This window comes from Sphaeramia orbicularis, chromosome 5 (genome assembly GCF_902148855.1).
Source record: "Sphaeramia orbicularis chromosome 5, fSphaOr1.1, whole genome shotgun sequence".
In the NCBI taxonomy this organism is placed as follows: domain Eukaryota; kingdom Metazoa; phylum Chordata; class Actinopteri; order Kurtiformes; family Apogonidae; genus Sphaeramia; species Sphaeramia orbicularis.
This window is the reverse complement of record NC_043961.1, coordinates 11,614,409-11,637,706: the sequence shown is the minus strand read 5'-3', so window position 1 is coordinate 11,637,706 and position 23,298 is coordinate 11,614,409. Positions and strand designations below refer to the sequence as shown.

At 35.5% G+C, this 23,298-nt stretch overlaps 1 protein-coding gene across 13 annotated transcripts in view; it reads left to right on the top strand.

Annotated features, from left to right (window-relative positions):
* Positions 1-23,298, top strand: part of itpr1b (inositol 1,4,5-trisphosphate receptor, type 1b) — a 223,256-nt gene that overhangs the window by 12,773 nt on the left and 187,185 nt on the right. For all 13 annotated transcript variants that reach the window (XM_030135516.1, XM_030135523.1, XM_030135522.1 and 10 more), the window contains one exon: positions 8,056-8,126. In XM_030135516.1, coding sequence (XP_029991376.1) covers positions 8,056-8,126 — 71 coding nt within the window. The remainder of the gene's footprint in view (positions 1-8,055; positions 8,127-23,298) is intronic.

The following is a 23,298-nucleotide window of genomic DNA, read 5'->3' as shown; positions in this document are numbered from 1 at the left end:
AAAATAAACAAGCTCCACGCCCCGCTGACTGAAGCGGAAATCTAGTCCCCGCCCCCTCGCGTGCGCAGGCAGCATAAACAAAGGGATCAAATAACTCCACCGACGTTTGAAACAATCTCCCGCCAAACCCGGTTAGTAGCGCTGGCGTTGTTCCAAGTATTTTCCCATGACGTAATGTATCCTGCAAGTCAGATGATCATGTTGCGCGAATCAACTTGCTACACGATCAGCTGACCGTAACCAGCGAATCGAGGGGCTAATGAATAAACAACAAGCGGTATCCAGACGTGTACATGATTCGTCAAAAGTTTACTAAGGGGCACCAGGTCAAGGAGACCTGACTTCAGGCGTGGTGTAGACCACAGTGACTAAGGGCCTTTAGGCCATGAAATAAAAAAGTTGGTTGCTGCAAATAATGGTGTGATTCGTCTTTCTTCTCCAAGAACCAACTAAAGTATATACCACACATTGACAATTGTTTTGCACCTGTGTCAATGTAAGCTTTTTCTTTCAAACTCTATTCAAATACTTTATTCTAGGTTGTTAACATTGCTTAAATACATATAGGAATATTACTTGGTATGGCCAAGAGTTTTGCTTGTTCTCCAAATTTTTTATATAATAGTGGTGCGCCTAGATTTTAGCCTGTGCTCCTAACTTTTTAGGGTTAGGAGCACAGTGCTTCTAGGTCAAAAAGTTAATTTTGAGCCCTGATAAAGTGAACAAATATGAACAACCTGAAATGTCTGAAGAGAAATAAGTGTAATTATGCTGATACTCTGCATGTTATTAAATGTTTTGTGCATTTGTAGACCCACTGTCATCTGTAAGCTATAATGTATATGTGTAAATGATAAACTGAGGCAGAATATTGTTAAAATTCCACTTATTTTCTCGAATAAATTTCAGTTTTTTCAAGTTATTCAATTCAGTTTATTACTCCACCCCCCAAAGGGGAGGAAAGGGGTATTGTTTTAGGTTTGGTTTGTTTATTTGTTCATTTCTTTGTTAACACTCTAACAGCAAAACTGTTGGTTGAATTCATACCAAATTGGGTTTGTAGATTGCCAGTGACCCAGAATAGATGTGGTTACGTTTTGGGAAAAGTAGGTCAAAGTTCACATTTTTTATTATTTTTAAAAAATCTTTCTTTTCTCCCATTTACGTATCATGGGCAAAATTTTAAATATCTGTGGCAGCAAAACTATTGGTTGAATTCATACTAAATTGGGTTTATAGATTTCAAGTGACCCAGAATGGATGTGGTTGCATTTTGGGAAAAGGTCAAATTTTTTGTAATTTAAAAAAAAAAAAAAAAATTAATAGGCGAAATTTCACATGCCTATAAAAACATCAGTTTTGTTTCAATTTACTTGCAGCTTGGCACATATTTGGAGGTAATTGATATGCTGACATTACCACACGCATAGACATGATGACATCAGCTGGATTGATGTCAAAATAAGCTACAATATGTGCAAGGGGCGGGGTTTGTTGTGCCTGGAACCTTAAGGATAGGTCTGTAGATGTTTGGTTTTCATAATGCAGATTTACTGTGTTCACCCTAAAACAAAGATAGAAGTTTGGAGTTGTCATTGTTTATAGAATAGTATGTTATTATTTTGCTGGTGCGGCCATTTTAGATCATATTGGGAGGGTGCAGCCCCTGAACTAAAATGAGTTTGACGCCCCTGCTTTATCATACACACAGGAAACATATGTTTGACACCCCTGGTCTAAAGATGATCTAACCCATCATCAGAACTGTGGCATGGTTGTTGGTCCGAGTATTTCACAAATAGCTGACCTACGGGGATTTTCACATCAATCATTTCTATGTTTTCTAAAGAATGATGTGAAAAGGAGAAAATATCCAGTGAGTGACAGTTCTGTGTTGATGCCAGGGGTCAGATGTCCAGACTGGTAGGAGGTGACAGACAAACGACAGGAACTGAAATAACTACATCTTACAAGTGCAATGCACTATGTGGACAAAAGTATTCGGACACTTTGAATTCAGGTGTTTCTTTCTTCACATCTCACTTAGGAAGAAAAATCTCCCATTAAACTTTAAGGGAATCCTGATGTTTATAAACTATATGGAAAAAAACAACAACGATGATTTGACATATAAACATCAATATTTCCTTAAAGTTTAATGGGAGATTTTTCTTCTTAAGTGCGATGTGAAGAAAGTAGATGGTTACTCGTGGTAGAAAATTATTATTTACCTTCAGAACACGAAAAATATTATAGAAATTTAGAGGTAGAACATTTAAAATCATAGACATGGCTAAAAAAAAAAAAAAAAGAAAAAACAAAATTAGTGTTGAGAGAAATCAAGTAAAAACCATCTCTGTGGCATTTTGGAAGCAAAGATAACAATTTAAACTAACCACTGCAATGACATGTATCCCAATATAAAATTATGCTCTGACATTTGTTATTATTGTTTTGTATCTCAGATCCCTGGTAGAAAACAAACACCTGAATTCAGCATGTCCACATACTTTTGTCAATATTGTGTATGTAGAAGAGCATCTCTGAATATGTTGAACGATGAAGCAGAAGGACTACTATGGACTACAGCAGTAGCGTGTACACCTTGTACCGACAGGGTGTACCTAATATAGTGGCCTATGAGTGTAGTGAACGTTCTTTCATAGACATAGAGACTTTCTTGACTTGTAAAATGATCTTTTAAAGTGACAAACATCACATGTGTAGATGGTAACACACTTTCAAACAGGATAAACAAATTGTCACTCTCCATTGATGTTGTTCATGTTTTTTTCTGAAGTTATGTCCCATGAAGCATAGCAGAAGGGGCGGGGCTTCAGGTCTCTATTGGTCTAAATTTCACAGCCCCCGACAGTGTAAGCCTGCTTTAATTATTGGGGCTATGTTTTTCCAATTAATGGCAAATAATTGTTATTATTGGTGACGTGACATCTCAGTTGCGTTTTGCATTGAGTTGATGTTGAAAGAAAAAAACTGAAGTGTCCGCAAAAATTCTGCATTTTTTTTTTTGTCTTGGTCGTAGAGGAACAACATCAACTAGATCTTCTGTGCATGTTTCAGAACCAGAGAACTGGGGCACTGTTTGTTTCAGTAGTAATAGTACTGAACTTTATTGGTGCTTTCTTTGTGTTTTCCAACAGCGAGAGGGGAAATCAAGTCTCATATAAATGTTGTATCTGCTGCTTGTGGGTTTAGAAATGAAAATCCGATTTCTATTCTGTTCTCTGTTTATTCCTGTTGCTGAAAACGTGAACAGAAGCTTGATTTAGCCTTTATATGTCATTATCACGATTGGTAATACGATTAATAAGGAATGAAGGGATGTTTTATGATCGTTGGCATCAAGAACGTTTTTTCCTTTTTAATTTTCGAGTTAAAGTGAGTGGAGTTTATGATAATTTATGACCACACTTGGACGAGGACGCCAAGAATATCTTAATTACAGTGAATCAGTGATGAGTCACTTCATCCATGACTCTTTCATTAAAAACATTCTAATTTTATGCAGAAATGGGAAAGGTGCAATAAAATAGAAGTGCATGATGATGATTTCGAAGACCTCAAATATTCCACGTATCATGCTTTCAGGTTAATTCTATCCTTGAGTTTACTCCCTGGTCGTTTTCATCGTCACATATCGAACAATGCTGCTGATTTTCTTCACATCGTTCAGGCCAAGACGTGATGTGAAAGCTTTTTTTAATTTTTTTTTTTCTTCACCTTGAATGCAGATATAATCCCTGACAGTCTGGTTCAGTTTGGGTCTTTGCCATCACTGTATCAGTGTGATCGAGGCTGTGGCTGAAAAGAACCTTGCACCGTTTGTTTTCATCCTTTATGATCACTCCCACAACGTGTTGAACTACGCAAACTGCATGAAGCTATAAAAAGATACGACCGACTGGATGGACTTTGTAGATCAGCACAAAAACAGCACAGACTGACTCTATCTGTTGGCATTTCCAGGGGTTTCCCTAAGACGCAATAAATGTAACGCAGGTGTGTCAAAGTCATTTTAGTTCAGGGGCCACATCCTCCATATATGATCTGAAGTGGGTCAGACCAGTGAAATAATAACGTAATCTTGTGTAAATAATGTCAACTTCAAACTTTTCTTCATGTTTTAGAGCAGGGGTCCGCAACCTATGGGTATGGCCTATGAGCATTTTGAAATGAACTGAATGAACCATTACTTTTTAACACTGTTCTAGGCCTAAATCAATTCTAACATTGTCCATCTGCAAAAATGTGCAGGCTATACATCGAATCAAATAATTTTTTAACAGCATATAAACCAGAATTTATGTCGCACTACATTATTTTCTTGCCAAATTTAATACAAGATACTCCGTTTGCATTTGTTAGTAGTTTGGCTGTTTAAAAGTCAGCCCATATGCATGAAAGTTGAGTTTTTTGTCTATTAGCTACACAATGTAATTTTGTTTGGAAATAGTGTACTTAATAAAAAAAATTGTACAAATCTTGAATGCTTTCTTTATTGTAGTTGTATAATTTCATAAATGCACCAAACATTGCATTATTGTAGTGGAAATACAAAGTAAAATAGTTTAATAACAAACTAATCATAAATAGGTTACAGCCCCCTCATGGTAAAATGTAGATGAGTATAAATATATATTTTTTTATGGCTCCGGTCACATTTTTTCCTTCTTTTTCGAGTCAAAAATGGCTCTTTAGATTGTAATGCTTGCAGATCCCAGTCTTAGAGTGAAAAAAGTAAAATTATGTTATGAAAACATGTGCATCTACAAACAATCCTTTAAAAAAAAAAAGTGAATAGCCTGAATAAATATGAACAACAGAAAATGTCTTAAGAGAAAGTGCAATTTTAACAATATTCTACCTTTTTATACGTTTTATGTATTTGTAGATCCACTGTTGTACATGTAGATCTGTAAGTTGTACATGTGTAAATAATAAGCTGGGTCATTAAATTCTTTAAATTGCAGTCATTTTTCATGAGAAATTTCATGTTCATGGTTGTTCATGTTTTTCGCATTTTTTAAAGGATGCTTTTTAGGTGTTGTCATGTAATTTTCCTTTTTTTTTTTTTTTTTTTGCTCTAAAACAGAGAAAAGTTTGGAGTTATTATGTTATTTTACTGGTCCAACCTACATGAGATCGTGTTAGTCTGCTTGCAGCCCCTTAGGGGGATCATATTTATCTAAACCCACTTTGAACAACCATGAAAAAACTGACATTTATTAAGAAAAATAAGACGCTTCAGCTTCTCATTTACACATGTACATTATAACGTACAGATCACAGTGGATCTAAAAATACACAAAACATTTAATAACAGACAGAATATTGTTAAAATTGCACTTATTTCTCTTTAGAATTTTCAGGTTGTTCATATTTGTATCAGGTTAGTCACTCTTTTGTGAAAGGATAGATTATAAATACAAATACTGTCATAATATAATTTTAGTATTTTACTGATCTGACCCAGTTGAAATCAAATCGGGCTGAATGTAGAACCTGAAATAAATGACTTTTTTATTTCTTCACTCTAATTTTTGGATTTGACGACTTCATCCCGTAGGCCAAATTGGACCCTTTTGGGGGGCTGGTATCGGGCCGCATGTTTGACACCTGTGATGTAAAGTGTTTCACCGGCATATTGTATATTTTAATCATTGCTACAATAAATATGATGAGGTAAGCTGTAGTCCACGATGCTGACCATTTTCTCAGTGAATTACAGGTGATATAGGTAAAAAACTAAATCAGTTTTCCAAAGTTATGGACAATTTATGATTTTCATCCATTTTTTTTCTGGCAGCATGAGCAGAATTTTTATTTAGTTTTTATTTATTTGTTTATTTGCACATCACAAGGCATCAAGAGAAAATAAAAAAACAACAGTCAAACAAGTAACATCATTGTGCAGAAGCCAAAAAAGGCTTATGTGAATACCTCCCCGGAAATAAACAATACACGGGAAAAAAAAAACGGAGAAAAATGAATTAAAAATACAATATAACTGAAATAATAAACTAAAGTAAAAACAGTAAAAATGCAAATCAAATTACAAATCATCGAATACAAATTAAATGATATACAGCCGTACATTTTTTCATGAATTGGAGTCCTTTTCAGATGCTTTTTAAATAATGATTAAGAAGATAAGTAAAATAGAAAAAAAATGACATCTGCAACACACAAGATAAAAACCTGTAAATGTAAATAAATGTCTAAAAAAGACAAACAGGAAAATTTACCCCATTTCTTATTGATTTTATTGTCTGTCATTTTAAACGAACGATTCCACCGTCTTATTATTTCACATTACAAAATGCTGGTAATGTCCCCACCTTTTGACACCACCTCTTTGCAGTATCCTCCACAGATTACACACTAACGTCGTTCTTCTGACCTGTGGGACGCAAACCACCTCCAGATAATTGGCCCATTGTTCTTCTGTAGAGACTAAGTTGTCTTCAGTCAGGACTTGTGCGTCATCGCCCTCTGTATTTATTAGCGAGGGCAGTGTGAGGTTGTCGGGAAGAAAGAGAAGGATTAAACCACGATGTCTACTAGAAAAATAAGACGCTGCCTCGGCCCATGTTGTCCTTTCAGTGCTTGGCCTTGGTCTAGACCTGGGGTGTCCAACTCAGTGGGTCTGACCAGTAAAATTATAACACAATAACCTATAAATAATGTCAACTCCAGACTTTTATCTATGTTTTAAAAGTAAAATTACATAATGAAAATGTTTACATTTACTAATTATTCTCTGAAAAAAATGTGAATAACATGAAAAAACTGAAATTTATTAAGAAAAATAAGCCCAAATATTAACAATTTTCAGCCTCAGTTTACCATTTATACATGTGCATTACAACGTACAGATCACAGTGGATCTACAAATACACAAAACGTGTAGAAACTGGCAAAACGACCACTCTGCTCATCTATGGAATGTTGTCTGGCAGTCCCAAAACCTTGTACAAGACAGTCCAGGCTCTTTTTGGGTCGTTCCATGTTGGTGGAACGATCTACCAAACACTACCAGAACAGGGACGTCCCTGCCTATCTTCAAGAAGCTCTTGAAGACCCAGCTCTTCAGAGAACACCTCCTATCCTAGCACTTTCAAACATTCCATTTTAAATGCATTTTTGTGTTTATTCTGTTGTTTTACTTGGTATTTTTATTTCACTGTTTTTGATTTACGGCTGTTTTTACGTCGTTTTAATCTATTCTTGCATTTTAGTCTATCATTTTGCTTTTTTTTTTTTAGTCTTCTGTACGACACTGTTTTTAATTGTACAGCTATTTTATGTCTTTAATCTATTCTTGTATTTTTTATTTTGGTTTTTCCCCTGTAAGTCGCTTTGGAAAAAAACATCTGCCAAATTCATAAATGTAAAATAAGTATTAAACTTGCTCGTCTTAAGACATTTCAGGTTGTTCAGGTTATGCACATTTATTTTGAAAGGTTTGTAAATGTAAATATTTTTATGTAATGTTACTTTTTTTTTTACACTAAAACAAAGAAAAAATTGGAATTGTTTAAATAGTAATTTACTGACTGACTCTTTTGAGATGGAAAATGGGGTGAATGTGGAGGGGAAACTAAAACAATTAATATCCTCAGTGTAATTTTTGTATTTCATAAATTCATTGCAGTGGCCGGATCGGACTCTTTGGCGGGCCGGTTTTGGCCCACGAGCCGTATGTTTGACACCTGTGGTCTAGACGTCTAAATCTTCAACTTCTGCCTGGTCAACAAACAGCTTTGATGCTCATTCAAGTATTAAATTCAGGGAGGAATGCAGGAAACCACCAACGTTTGCTCTGTATATTTACACAGTCAGGTTTGGGCAGTGTTTTTTGGTGGAGCTCCAGTATTTCAGCAGGTATCAGAGGTTTGGACAGATCCGGTGGCTATTTCTGAACTATTTTCAGTTGATTGACATTGAAGCTTCTCTCCTACGGTTGCTAATAAAAGCATAAGGTTTGTTGTTTCTGTTCGTTGGTGTGTGACTGATGATTATCTGTGTCCTCAGGCTTGTGGATGACCGATGTGTGGTGCAACCGGACACAGGCGACCTCAACAACCCACCCAAGAAATTCAGAGGTAAGGCCTCAAAGCCACACTCTTCAACAAAAGGGAGTGGTTTATAACATCTGCAGCATCACATAGTATTTAGAAGTTGGCCTTTTACTCCATTGTGTTGGGAGTAGGAAACAAGGAAGGGAATTGGATTGAAATAAGTCCATTTACGAGGGCTGTTCAATGAGTTCATGGCCACACCCAGAACAGAACAACACAGACTGATAATTGATATTTAACTTTTTCAACATAATCTCCATTTACAGCAATGCACTTGGTCCATCGATGTTCAAGCATCACTATCCCATCACGAAAGAATGTAACATCCTGTATTATAACAACCAGTATTTCTGGGTGAGGCTATGAACTTATTGAACAGCCCTCGTACAGGGTGGGGAAGCAAAATTTACAATATTTTGAGGCAGGGATTGAAAGACAGTGTATGACCAATTAGTTTATTGAAAGTCATGAGAATTTAAATCTTCAAATCATATTTTACTGCTTTTCTAACGGTCTTGTTGTCTACCTCAAGTTCAATTTTCTCATGGATTTGGTTGGATCCTTTAGGATTTTGGATTTGAGAGCTTTAACAAAAGGTTTGGTACGTTTTTTTGTTGCTTCCTCCACTTCCAGACTTTCTCGTAATAGTTTTGCTCATAGTCATTCTCTTCTTCACATTATAAACAGTCTTTATGGACACTCCAACTATTTTTGAAATCTCCTTTGGTGTGACGAGTGCATTCAGCAAATCACACACTCTTTGACGTTTGCTTTCCTGATTACTCATATGGGCAAAAGTTTCTGAAAAGGTATGGATAATAGTGTTAGGTATGATTATGACATCAATATATGTTTGGTTTCAAAACAATTGACGCAGTGCCTGCTGAGAAAAAACAACTAAATGCTCATTGTAAATTTTGCTTCCTCACCCTGTATGTACACTAAGGCTACGTTCAGACTGCAGCCAAATGTGGCCCAAATCTGATTTTTTTTTTTTTTTTTTGCCCATATGTGACCTGTATCTGATCTGTTAAAGACATTTTGAACAGCACAAATCAAATTTTTTCAAATCCGACCCAGCCCACTTTCAAATGTGCTCCCAAATCCGTTACGTATCTGATATTTTGCAACGCGACTTCAGTCTGAACGGCCAGGTCGCACTTATCCAACCTTTATATCTTTGAAATCCGGCAAATGTCACTATTCTGCGTCCCAGGAGGAGGAGCAGTGGGAAAAACATTTACTTCCATAAACACAGTGCGTGCCTGCATGGTCACGTATTACGTCAGGACCTCTTTAGCACATGTGGGTCACTTCAGGGTCGCATTTTGTTCATACTCAAAACTGATAGAAGTCGCATTTAATGTGGAATATGAATGAGTACACAAAAAAATCGGATTTCACCAAAAAATCCGAAATGTGCATTAAGACCTGCTGTCTGAACGTAGCCTAAGTAACTTTAAAAAGGCACAATGAAATTCATGAGCTTTTCACTTTTAATTGATGGATTATATTTCCAGTTCTAGTTTTTGTTCTTATTGCACACGTTCTGGGAGACATACGCACAAAATTTTTCATCAAAGAAATGGTTTATTCAATCAGGCTGTACAAATTTGACAGTACCATTCATTCTTACAAGGCTGCATTTTTGCTACACCCCATTTTTACCTGACCTTGACCTGATGATAACATATGAATTAAAAATACTTGTTTTTTTTGTTTGTTTGTTTAAAGGGACAGTATGTAGTGGTTCTACTGTCAAACATTGGAAAATTCACTACTATTGTGATTTGTGTTGTAATTAAATACAGTCTGCCGGTGTTCCATGGATAGGAAACGAACACCATGGGGTCTTTGACCAAAACACCAGAAAGTGACCATACGGGATGAGAACCATTAAGAAACAACGTACATAGTCAAAGAAAAGAAGTGATAAAAATGGTCATTGTTTTCTCCACTGGACTCAGCTGTAAATGAAAAGAATGGAGTTTGATGCTGGAATGTCAGCGTTAGTTTGATTCTAAGGCATAGGAAGGTATGAAGTTGTTATGGGATGTTATTATCTTTGCTAAGTTGCCATTGGTTGATCCACGGTTCAGACGAAACTGTGACAGGTCTGACCTTGTTTGTTGGATTCCAAACAGATCTTTAGTTCAGCTACTGACAACACAAACTGTACAGAAAACAGGTGATTTGTGGTTTTACTGTGGCTGTTTTCTGTCTAAAAACAGAGCTAAGCTAACAGAGCTGTAATGTAAACTATCAGCTGAGACAGCACGTCAACATAATAGGTGTTATTTTGATCAACTGTCAAAATCTATGCATCTATGAATTTTAGTTTGAAGAAGAAAACTTGATGATTCAATGATACAGATATGTGAAAACGATGAGTTTTATACTTTATTCAGTCAGCGATCCAGTCTGTGGATACGTAGGTTGATTTGTTGGTGGTTTTCTCAGTCCTGGTCAGAGTTTGGACTATCAGTTCTACACAGAACCACTTTAATGAACAATATTTCTGTCAAATAAAGCAATAAATGCACAGTGGAATATTGGTTTGACTGTAAACCTACTGCTTGCTGTTTTATCGTTGGGTTGCCTCCCGCTGCTGCTCATTGGTCCAAATAAAGTGCAGTCATTACATATCAGAAATGAGTGAAAGCTTTAACCAGTCAACAACACAACTTCACCGGACCTATATTTAAGTCCAAAGAACAGAAGGCATTGTGTTTTCAGCCATGCAGCTGCCGGCTAATTGTGTGCATGTTGATGCTGTCAGGCTGGAGCCTTCCATCACATGTTGAGTCATAATGGCAGGTTGTCGTCATGGTTGTCGCCTGATGTTTACTATAATTCTAGGTGACATTCTGTCAGAGAGAAACCTTCATTTATAGATGCAGGACCAGCAAATAAACACTGCATATGGTTTACACAAGGTTATTCTTTATACCAGGACTCACAAAATACATTTTGATCTGCTTTAGCTAAATATGCTCTGCCTGTCGGCAAATTTCAATCACTGATTACTTTGAGTTTAATTATAAATGTGACATATAAATAGGCAACAAATTCAATGGTGGCCGAAGGTGGAGATGGTAGCAAAGTACATGCCAAGAATTTTGGGTAGAATTTTGTTCCTGATTTTTTTATAGAATTGTTTTGTTGTTTGATTTTTTTTTTTTTTTTTTTTTTTTTTTTCAAAGTGTTTTTATTACATATTGAGTCATCCAGAAAAGTATAATACAGTCATTGTTTTTTTTTTTTATACCCAAACCCATGAACATTCCCACCCTGTTGCACCATAAAAAGATGATCGTTGACAATCAATCAATCAATAAATAAGGAACACAGATATTAGTCACAGACTTGTATTAATAAGACTCCTCTGGAATAAGTGAGGGATCTACCTCTTTTATGTGATTCAGAACAGGTTGCCAGGTACTGAAGAACTTTTTGGCACATCCTCTTATAGAATATCTAATTTTTTCCAATGTTAAATGATGTAAAAGATCCAGAAACCAAGATTTAAATGTTGGAGGTTGTTTATCTTTCCATTTAAGTAGTATTAGTGTACGAGCTAGAAGAGTGGTGAAGGCAGTTGTATTTTTAGATTTTTGGTTAAAAGGAATTTTTGTTTGATTTTATTGCAAATATTTTAGATAAATAAACAAACAAACATACGGTAGATAAACTGTTATTATCAGCCTATATTATCGCACGCTTATTTATCTACATTTCCTATAATTAGCATTCAATTTGCACATTTTGTACAAGTTGCTGTTCTAACTGTGTTTAATAGAGTGTTTAACATATATTTGGTGTATGTGTATTTATATATATATATATTTGCTAAATAAGACTTTCTGAATTTTGATAACCATTTGATTTATGCTAATCTCTGTTTTACTCTTTAAAATTATTCATGGCGCTTCTCCTCCCCTGAGAGGTTTTGTCTCGTTGACCTCAGAAAAACCTACTGGAGTCACATGCTCGTCCTCCAGAGGACAGTGCAGTGTCCCTAAATGTATGTCTCACTAAATCGGCCTTTTCTTCTGTTGCTGGAACAGTTTGCCAACAGAGATCCTAACCTGCTCTGGATTTCAAATGTTAGCACGCCTGACAAAGACATGGCCACTGTCAAATCAAGATTGTACACATTAGGGATGACTGTGGCTCCGAATGATAAGAATTGCATGTAATGTCTTAAACCCATGATGTTAGAGTAACTGTTGGATTGATGTGGCCTGGGGCACCGTAAAGAGGGGGTAAACATGACAAATTCATATGGCCCAGCATTTGCAGGGGGCCCAGTGGGTATAAGTTAGAAGGTGTGAAAATTTCGTATAAACTCCGCAGTGAAAGAGAGGCATAGAAGGTGGGAGTTGGACGTTCAAAGTTGTTTTACTTGTGTTTTCACAGCCGTTGCGGTTGTTACATCACTTATGAAACACACCCCTGTACCTCCAGTTGTTACAGTATGTAACTCTGGCAACATTTATTTGTTTATTCATTTATTTTTAACCATCAAACTGTCCAGGGACTACAGGTGTAAATTAGCACTCATGCTATAACCTGGCACTAAGCATCTTTCCTCTGACTCTGTCTGGGTCAACGTATTGTTGTGCACTGTCCCTGTACAAAGAAAACAGTACCATACGATACCATACCATACCATACCATACCATACTCATCTGCCGTTAAGTTTTTAAATAGCTTGTAGACGAGCCTGTTGGGAACAATGCACCATTAACTATGATGACTTATTCATTTATTTACTGTATTTATTGAATTTATTGTATTTATTGTACTATGTGAGATTGATTGTTTTGGTGGTATGTGAGATATGTACACTTCTGTTGCAAATCAAATTGCCCTTTGGGGACATTAAAGATTTTTCAATTCAATTCCATACCATACCATACCATACCATACCATACCATACCATACCATACCATACCATTTACAGCTACAGGGTGGGGAAGCAAAATTTACAATATTTTGAGGCAGGGATTGAAAGACAGTGTATGACCAATTAGTTTATTGAAAGTCATGAGAATTTATTTGCCACAAGAAAATTTACTTAATAGAAAACGTTTTTATTCTATGTGTCCTCCTTCTTTCTCAATAACTGCCTTCACACGCTTCCTGAAACTTGCGCAAGTGTTCCTCAAATATTCGGGCGACAACTTCTCCCATTCTTCTTTAATAGTATCTTCCAGACTTTCTCGTAATAGTTTTGCTCATAGTCATTCTCTTCTTTACATTATAAACAGTCTTTATGGACACTCCAACTATTTTTGAAATCTCCTTTGGTGTGACGAGTGCATTCAGCAAATCACACACTCTTTGACGTTTGCTTTCCTGATTACTCATACGGGCAAAAGTTTTTGAAAAGGTATGGATAATAGTGTTAGGTATGATTATGACATCAATATATGTTTGGTTTCAAAACAATTGACGTCGTGCCTGCTGAGAAAAAACAACTAAATATTCATTGTAAATTTTGCTTCCCCACCCTATATATATATCTATATTTTTCCTATTTCTTTAATTATACTTGCATGGAGCAACTGTAATACACAATAATTTAATAAGCAGATGGCCATCCTTCAGGAGTCTGGGTCTGCTTGAGGTTTCTGCCTGTTAAAGGGAAGTTTTTCCTCACCACTGTCACCAGTCACAAGTGGTTACTCCTGGAGGATTCTGTTGGGTTTCTGTAAATTTTATTTGATTTTGATTTGATAAAGCACTTTGTGACTCTGTCTGTGAAAAGTGCTCTATAAATAAAATTTACTTACTCACTTACTTAATTTCCCCAGGGTTTAATAAAGTATTGTGCTTCTGATTATCCCTGGTGTTGTCCTTTGCAGAATTATTGTTGCGCGTCCCCTCTGACAAGTTCGTTTGTTGATGGTGAACCAGTGTCTTTCAGTAAATCAGTATGTGTGTCTGTAATAGAAGTTGTTTTACATCAGCTCCTATTTCTCGTTGCTCACTGTGACACGGTGCAGCCGTTTGCGGCGATTATAACTGATGCATTCCTGAGTTCACAGCAGGAATGGCCGATAGTTGATCATCAGAGGTGAGATTATTAGTCATGGATGTTTCCCAGAACTGAGAAAACGCTGTGAGACATGGCAGACCAACAGGCAAACGTGATGATTGAACAGCGCCGTTTATGCTCCTGTATTCATTTATAGTTGACCCTTAAGGGTGTGAAAGCATCATCTTGAAAACTCATCTTTTAAAATAGTGGCAAATAGCGATTATGTACGGCAAAAGCTTGATTGGCTTAGCTGTTTAACTCTAGTCTATGCAGTATTTTTAATTCTGGCTCAGAAATGTGGTTAATTAACAGTATCGGCAATTACTTTTCAAGCTTATATAGTTATAGTTACATTTTATCTGAATAGTTATATTTTATTCTGTTTTTTTTATATGATATTTTTTCCACTATGTTCATTGTTGCACTGTGAGTTTTGTGAGTTCAGTCTTCTATATGTGCAGTACATATGGCAAAACTGACAATAAAGCTGAGTTTGACTTACATTTGCAGACTACACAGTACTTCTGTTTTGCAGAAAGCTGGTGACATCCATTTTAACAGACTAATAACAAACATGCAACAAAAAAGAAAACTGTTGGTACATAAAAAAATATGATACAAGTATTTGTGTTTGCTCCTGGAGGATTCTGTTGGGTTTCTGTAAATTGGCTTAGAGTCTGGTTTTGACCAACTCTGTATATAAAGTGTCATGAGATAACTTTTTTTGTTATGATCTGGCGCTATATAAATAAAATTTGATTGATTGAGTGATGTGATTGGTTTTCCCCTGTAAGTCGCTTTGGAAAAAAGCATCTGCCAAATGCATAAACATAAACATAAACATTTGAGGCTCTAACAATTGTGATATAACAGCAGGGCTGCATGATATTGGAAAAAGCTGACATTGCAATTTTTTTTTTTTTTTTTTTTTAAACCCTGTGATATATATTGCGATATGAAAAAATACTCAGTGTGCTGTCGATGTAAATGGTCTAATTAGTTGTGTTAGCTCTTATTGTGGCAACAGGTGCAAGGCACTGTCAACACAGAACACGTGTTTCAGTATCATCCTTCTTGTAGCCGAAATAATTCCAGATAACTGATGTTGCTTTTCTTTTTGGCACCAAGTCTTCATTTACGGTGATTTTCTCTTGTTCGTTGCTCATTTTTCAATGTTGTTACCAGCGACTCACTCCAAACTGATTAAGAACAGTTGTGACTGGTGGATCGCTGCGCACAGTGTGTGTCAGAGATTCTTGAAATCAGATTAGAGCACATTGAGTTCATTTGCCTCCTACATTGCAGGACCTGCGATGTGACTATTGTGCACACGTACATTGCGATGACAATGCTCAAACGATATATTGTGCAGCTGTATAGCAGAGAAACATGTACGAACAAATACTTGGAAGGACTGACACACATAATATAATGGATAAACAAACACGGTAAGAAGTAGATGCAGCAAGAATAATAAGTGCAAATATTGCTGCTGGTTGGAGGAAAGACGATTGAAATCACTTAAAGCTGTGTATGACTTACGCACCTGAATCTCTTCCCTCATGGTGAAAAATTTCGAAGTGTACTCCACCATAAATAATCCGCTTCCAACAAAGCAAGTCGCGACAAATTTCCAAAAATGCCCGAGTGATTTACCAGCCCTGTCTGCAAACAAATGGATTGTGTTTATGGTGGAGTACACTTCAAAATTGTTCATTGTGAGGGAAGAGATTCAGGTGAGTAATCACAGAAAGACTGATGGATTAGTGATAATTGGGATATCACTAGGATTTGACACATTTGAAAAAAAAAAAAAAAAATTTGTGAAAAAAGTCATATGCTGCTTTAACAATATTTGTCAAACTAATCCCAATTTGACTCTTTTGTGTATAATTTCAGCCCTAATATTCTCCTCATTCTATTCCTCATTTACAAGCTTTTGTCCAAACTTACGCTGCTTTAAATAAAAATAACAACTTGCTTTCTTCCTTTTTACAACCTAGTTTCGGCTGTAAATTCATAAAAGATGGTTAAACAACATTGACCGATCGACTAAAGGTGCTGTAAAGTTGCGTGTCGTCGGGCTGGGCCGTCGTTCTCAGCGTGTTAACAGATGGAAACGGCGATTTATGGATTTAAACAAGGTGTTGCTCTCCTATTCAAGGGTACAAAGATGCAAATTCTCTTGTCTGTGTTGTAACTGAGCTACACAAATCACATGCAAAGGTGTGGTTTGACACCATGTGGCTGTAGCTCTGCGCTGTTCGAGGTGGCATTGAACGCATCATGCACATTAATCACAACAGCAGCATCGTATTCTGTGTCCTTCCTGTTTAAACACAGAAGAAAGACACGTCTGAATGTGAATTAAGTGTATAGTAAGGTTATTTCCCACAATAGTCTGATAAATTGTCACATTCTCATTTGTCCCAAAGTTTCATCACGAATTCAAAATATTTTTAAAAATCTCTGTTCTCACTAAGTCTGGTTGTCTGAGTTGCTGTAGTAAGATGGTACATTTTTTTGATCAATAGCAGAAAACACATTATGTTCAAACTCCTGCAGGTTAGAGTGGGCAAACCAAATACTTCTGTTGCATGTAGATTATTACACTGTAAGGCTGATCAAGCATTGTTCCAATAATTAGCTATTGCAGTATATTTCTATATTATAATAACTATCATTTTTCTTTCATCTTTAGGCTTTATTTAGTTTTTTTTTCAGATTATTGTATTCTATTGTATTCTGAATTTGGAAAAGAGATTTTAATGATAATGAAGATTTGACCTGGTTAAATAAAGTATATATAAAAATCTAAAACAATTATAAACTAGAAAAGCCCCCCCCCCCCGCGATCACCACCAAATTTTAGTCATTTGTTCCCTGTGCCAGTATCAACATTTCCTGAAGTTTTCATCCAAATCCGTCCATAACTTTTTGAGTTATCTTGCACACGGACAGACGGACAGACAGATAAACCAACGCCGGCAAAAACATAACCTCCTTGGCGGAAGTAATTATTTCAGCGCTTTGCTTTTTTACATGTATTTATTATTCTTTCACTACAACAGTTTGAAGTGACATTTATGTTTTTATCAGAACTCAAACTGATTTTTTTTGTAGAGAACTTAAGTCCCAGAACTTAACGTCAGAGAAAAATATTAATGGCGAGGCACAAATAGTTTGTTTTATTGTATTTAAATTATTCCACCATTTACGCGTGCGATGGTTTGTTTTTTTTTTTTTTTTTTTTTTTTTTTTTTTTATCTTTTTATGAGCAATGTAACAGAGCATACAAAGGATCATAAATATAATGCATTCATTATACATTGCCTTTTTATATCATTTTTCCCCATTCCCAATCCAACCCCAAGGCCCTCCGAGAAGGGGCAACAGCAGAAACAAGAACATCACAACAGTCTCTGAGCAGTAGAAAATCAAATAAGTACAAGCAGTATCAAATCTGTGGTGTACAAGAATATTAATTGAGCTAATGGAAATAAAAAAAAAAAAAAAAAAATCATAGCTTGTAGATACCTGTGTTTACTTTTAAATATTAGACATTACCTACGTAGATGTATCAAATGTGACAATAATTAGTAGACAGAACAAATTACAACAAAAAAAACCAACAATACCTAAACAATAATAAAACAGAGTAGGGTGGAGGTGTGAAAGATCAATCTGAAGGCAACGTTTGTAAAGACTGAAAGTAATCTAAAAAAGATTGCCATTTATTAAAGAACTTAGTTGAGGAGCCTTGTAGTGAGAGTCTAATCTTTTCTAATTTAAGAAAAAACATAACATCTCTAAGCCAACATGAAATAAACGGGGGTTTAGGAGACTTCCACAAAAATAAGATACGTCGTCTTGCAAGGAGGGATGTAAAAGCTATTATGCGTGCGATGTTTGTCGATTTTTTTAAAAAGATGATTTTATAAATCAATAAAGTCACAGTTTGAAGCAAAGACAGAAAATTTCACTTTAAAATCATGTTAAATGGATTTAAATGCATGTACTAGACTCACAACATTAATAATAACACCCATAATGCAATGCTCACGGTATTTACACTTACTCAGTACCTTTTTAAAAACGAACATAAGTGGATTAAACAAGTTTGGATTGCGCTTCTAATTATTTATTTATGCAGTAATCTGTGTGTTAGCTATGAAAAGTAGATTGGATGATAAATGAGGATATCAATTCAGTTGGAAGTACAGCTGGTTGTTTAGACTAATGACAGTGTCGTCCTCTCCAATTGTCAGTTAAAGGTTGAAGGTTAAGCCACTTTATTACTCCATAAGGGAACAATACCTAGCATTAGCATATTAGTTTATTAGGAGGTACTAACACTATTAACCTACGTGCATGCATAACACAGTATTACAATTTTACAGTTACCGTGGTAACACGATGTCTTTCTTAAAAATGGAAAAGATTGGGTATTCTTTGAAAGCCGTCCCTTCTAAGTTCTATAATAAATGGCAGCCCTTCGTAACTTTCTTTGAATCACTTCCTTCCTTTTCTTGGGATTAATGGACCCCCCCCCCCCCACCCTTTTTTTTTTTTTTTTTTTGAAAGTCATGAGAATTTATTTGCCACAAGAAAACTGACATAATAGAAAATGTTTTTATTCTATGTGTCCTCCTTCTTTCTCAGTAACTTCCTTCACACGCTTCCTGAAACGTGCGCAAGTGTTCCTCAAATATTCGGGTGACAACTTCTCCCATTCTTCTTTAATAGTATCTTCCAGACTTTCTCCTAATAGTTTTGCTCATAGTCATTCTCTTCTTTCCATTATAAACAGTCTTTATGGACACTCCAACTATTTTTGAAATCTCCTTTGGTGTGACGAGTGCATTCAGCAAATCACACACTCTTTGACGTTTGCTTTCCTGATTACTCATATGGGCAAAAGTTTCTGAAAAGGTATGGATAATAGTGTTAGGTATGATTATGACATCAATATATGTTTGGTTTCAAAACAATTGACGTCGTGCCTGCTGAGAAAAAAACAACTAAATGTTCATTGTAAATTTTTCTTCCCCACCCTGTATGTATTCTTTGCATGGAGCCTATCCCAACTGCAGGCTCAGAAAATGAATAAATAAATGAACACATATCCATTTTACTACAGAATTTTCTTTCCTGTACATATGTGATTTCACTTTAGGTTTTCAGGGTATTTATTTTTTTTTTTTTAATTTATTCTTTTTCTTATTTTCATTGTGGGTTTGGTTCTTGTACACCTTGTTAAAAAAAAAGAAAAATGCTAAGTGTGGCTCTGAATTCAGGTTTTTTTGTTGTTGTTGTTGTGTTATTTATTTGACAGGACAGTGACTATTACATTTTCCTGTCAGATTTGTACTTCCTGAATTGTTGAGTTTGTCTTTGTTGTGCCATACTTTTAAATAAAAATATATATTAAAAAAAAAAAAAAAAAAAAAAAAAGAGGATATAAATTCAGTTGGAAGTACAGCTGGTTGTTTAGACTAATGACAGTGTCGTCCTCTCGAATTGTCAGTTAAAGGTTAAAGGTTAAGCCATTTTATTACTCCATTAGGGAACAATACCTAGCATTAGCATATTAGTTTATTAGGAGGCACTGACGCTATTAACCTACGTGCATGCATAACACAGTATTACAATTTTACAGTTACCGTGGTGACACGATGCACAGAATCACAGTTACTGTTTAACTCCTGCCTGCGTTAACCTGAAGCAAAGTCTGTCGGGGCTAAATCCCAACAACCCCGCTGGGTATTAATAGCTCAGTTAAGCTATTTTAAAAGTCTGCATGTCAGGAAGGAGGCTTTAGCGCAGTTTAAGTCTTACCTCATGCAGACGGTGGTGATACAGTGAATGAAACGCTAACTGCTGTGCGTCTGCGATCATGTACAGGTTCATTACACGCTGATTGCCATATTAGTAATTACTTCCCCCTCTGATGGCGTGACAGTGTGCATGATGAGGATTATCCAGATCTCTGTGCACAAATCATCACTCGGCTCCGGGATTTTTGCAGCTCCATTTAGACGCATATTAAATAACTGTTGTCACGACTGGAATATTTGTAATATTTTCAGGAATATACGGCACATTTGAATATTCCTTGTAAGGAAATGTCTTCAAAAGGTCGTAGAATTCTTCGTCATACTTTTTGGTGAACATTTGTAGTTGTTTTTATGATCATCTGCAAGACAAGGAACATTGATATTATGCTGATAGGGGAAAAAAAAAATCTCCTTGATCCATTTCCTCATCAATGCACATGAGCTTGTTTCTCATGCAATAGCTTCATTCGTTCATTATCTGAACACGCTTTATCCTCACTAAGGTCACGGGGGTCGCTGGAGCCTATCCCAGCTATCACAGGGCTGACATATAGAGACAAACAATAACTCTCATATTCACACCTATGGGCAATTTAGATTAACCAATTAACCGTCATGTCTTTGGATGGTGGGAGGAAGCCAGAGTACCTGGAGAGAACCCACGCAGACACAGGGAGAACATGCAAACTCCCATCCCCATCAGCTGGTGCTGGAATCAAACCCACCAGTGCTATCCACTGCACCACCGTGTTGGAATAGCTTAATATATTAATTCAACCACAACAAAAAAAAGGAAAAAAAAATTACACGAATCCCAAGTGGTGCCAAGGTCTACACCTGTAAAATATAATCTTAGGATACACTAATCCAATCCAACTTTATTTATAAAGCACTTTAAAACAACCACAGTGGACCGAAGTGCTGTACAGAAGAATAAAAGCACAATACAAATTAATAAAAGCATTGAAAACATTAAAATCAAATCAAATAAAACAAGTTAAAACAGAAAAACAGAAACAAAATGAAGTGATGAAATAAACACTGTATCTCGTACAAGATGAAAACAAATCTCTTGCAACCCTTCCAGAGTATTGCTAACTCGTCGGAGGGTAATGGCTAGCTCTGTCTTTTCAGGTTTTTGTGTTTTCTTTACATTGTACAGGAGGAAATGGTCAATTCTAAAGGCTGACGTGTCGACTTCCAGCCAGAGGCAGGAGTGGATAGTAAGGGACGACCTAAATAGAAAAGGTCTGATTAAGTGATTCACATGGAAAACATTCAACATGCTTGGACAAATACTTATATATGAGGAGGAGAATGATTTCACAGGAGAATACTAGGGCTGAAATTGTCCGCAAAAGAGTCGAATTGGGATTAGTTTGACAAATATTGTTAAAGCAGCGTATGAATTTCATCACAAATTTTTTTTTCAAATTTGTAAAACCCCAGTGATAGCCTAATTATCACCAATCCATTAGTCTTTCTGTGCTTGTGTACCTTAATCACTTCCTTCACAGTGAACAACTTGGAAGATGACTCCATCATAAACACAGTCCGCTTGTTTACAAAACAAACCTAAAAGTCACTCAGACCTTTTTGGAAATTTTGTTGCAAAGTGCATTGTGGGAATGGAAATTCCACACAGCAGCAATTTCACTGTCTCTTTGTGAGTGCTGAACCCAAATGTCGCCTTTACCTCCATCCACCGACGATACTCATTCTTTAAAACGACCCCGGTGCACTGGAGAATTTTACGTTGTCGCAATCTGGCTCGTTTTCACTTGGTCACCATTCCCACAAAGGTGACCAAGTGAAAACCAGCCAGATCAGATATTAACTTTAGGGTGAAGTCAAGGGAAGGTTAACATCTGGTCAAAAAAATTAAATTACAATAATCTACACCAAACTTATATTTTTGGGTAGATAATTACTTATGTTTTTGAAATGAGAAATAATTTGTGAAAAAAAAAATTCCAGGAGTTTTTTGGGTGTGAATGTTTGGAAAGTGACAAAGTTTGTGCCGTCATTCTGGGTTCATTTTATAAACTCTCATAAATAAACTATATTTATTCGAAATACGTTTATATTTCACTATTGTATTATTTATGTCATATTCTAAACACAGTGTTTAAAATTAATAAATGCATATATCTATGCAAAATTCATTTGAATATAATGTTAATATTTGTATGTTGTAAATATTGTAAAAAAACAAAAACGTATATGATATTGATAATTGAAATAAAAAATATTTAATTTGATATTTACTTTTACTGTCCATCCGTGATCCTACCATTTGTCAAAATTCTTGCTGTTTCGGTATGATAAAATATTTTTTTCTTCTAACCAATTATTAGGTTGTAAAATACAGGGTTTAAGGTATACCTTGAATACATTTTAGGATGAAAATGTCATAGGAACTTCACTTTTGAGAACTTTGTAATTCTTGCAATAAACAGACGTTAATTTTTTGTCCATCCGTGACGCAGTAGTTTTTGATATTTTTCATTTAAAAATATTTGAAACTAAATTTGGCCCTTTGAATATGTTTAAGATGGCATTTAGACCTTTACAATTATGTGTAATATTTGTCTTAAACTTGTCTGGGTCAAAAGTCATGAATCAAAAAAGTAGTGGGCTGTCCATCTGTGATGCCCTTGACCTCGCCCTTGAACACATTCACTAATCATGTACAGTGATTTTTTTTTTTTTATTATTTTTTATTTATTGTATTTTATTTTAGATATCTATAATATTTAAGATTAAAAGAAACTTAAATAAATTCTGTTAATGGTCTTGACGACAAATTGCATTCATGTAGAAATGTAATGATAATAGCACTGGTCCACAACAAATTTATTGTTTAAGTTTTTTGAGCTGATTTAGGATAATTTTGGTGTGCTGAATCCAAAAATCACATTAATTTTGCTCAATCAGGTCAACTTTCTGAACTATGCTACATATTGGCTTTTTAACATTTTTGCTTACATTTATGGGCATTTTCACATCATATGATACAAAATTCTTTCATATTTCTTGCAATAAACGAGTTCTGAAGATTTTACTTTTGCCAATTTATGATAAATGTTTTTTTTAATATTACAGGTGAATGAAATGGCTTCGACTAGAAGATCTTGCAAAAATAAGCCTGACATATTCTGCTACATCTGCAGTGAACACCATTGTACCTAACAGGAATCCTGTTAGAAAATGATTTTTTTTTCTCTTAAAACCTATTTTGGGTGAGAACTATATAAAAAATCAGCTGATAAAGTCACAAAAATGTAATCAATTTTGTGAGAAGATCAAATTT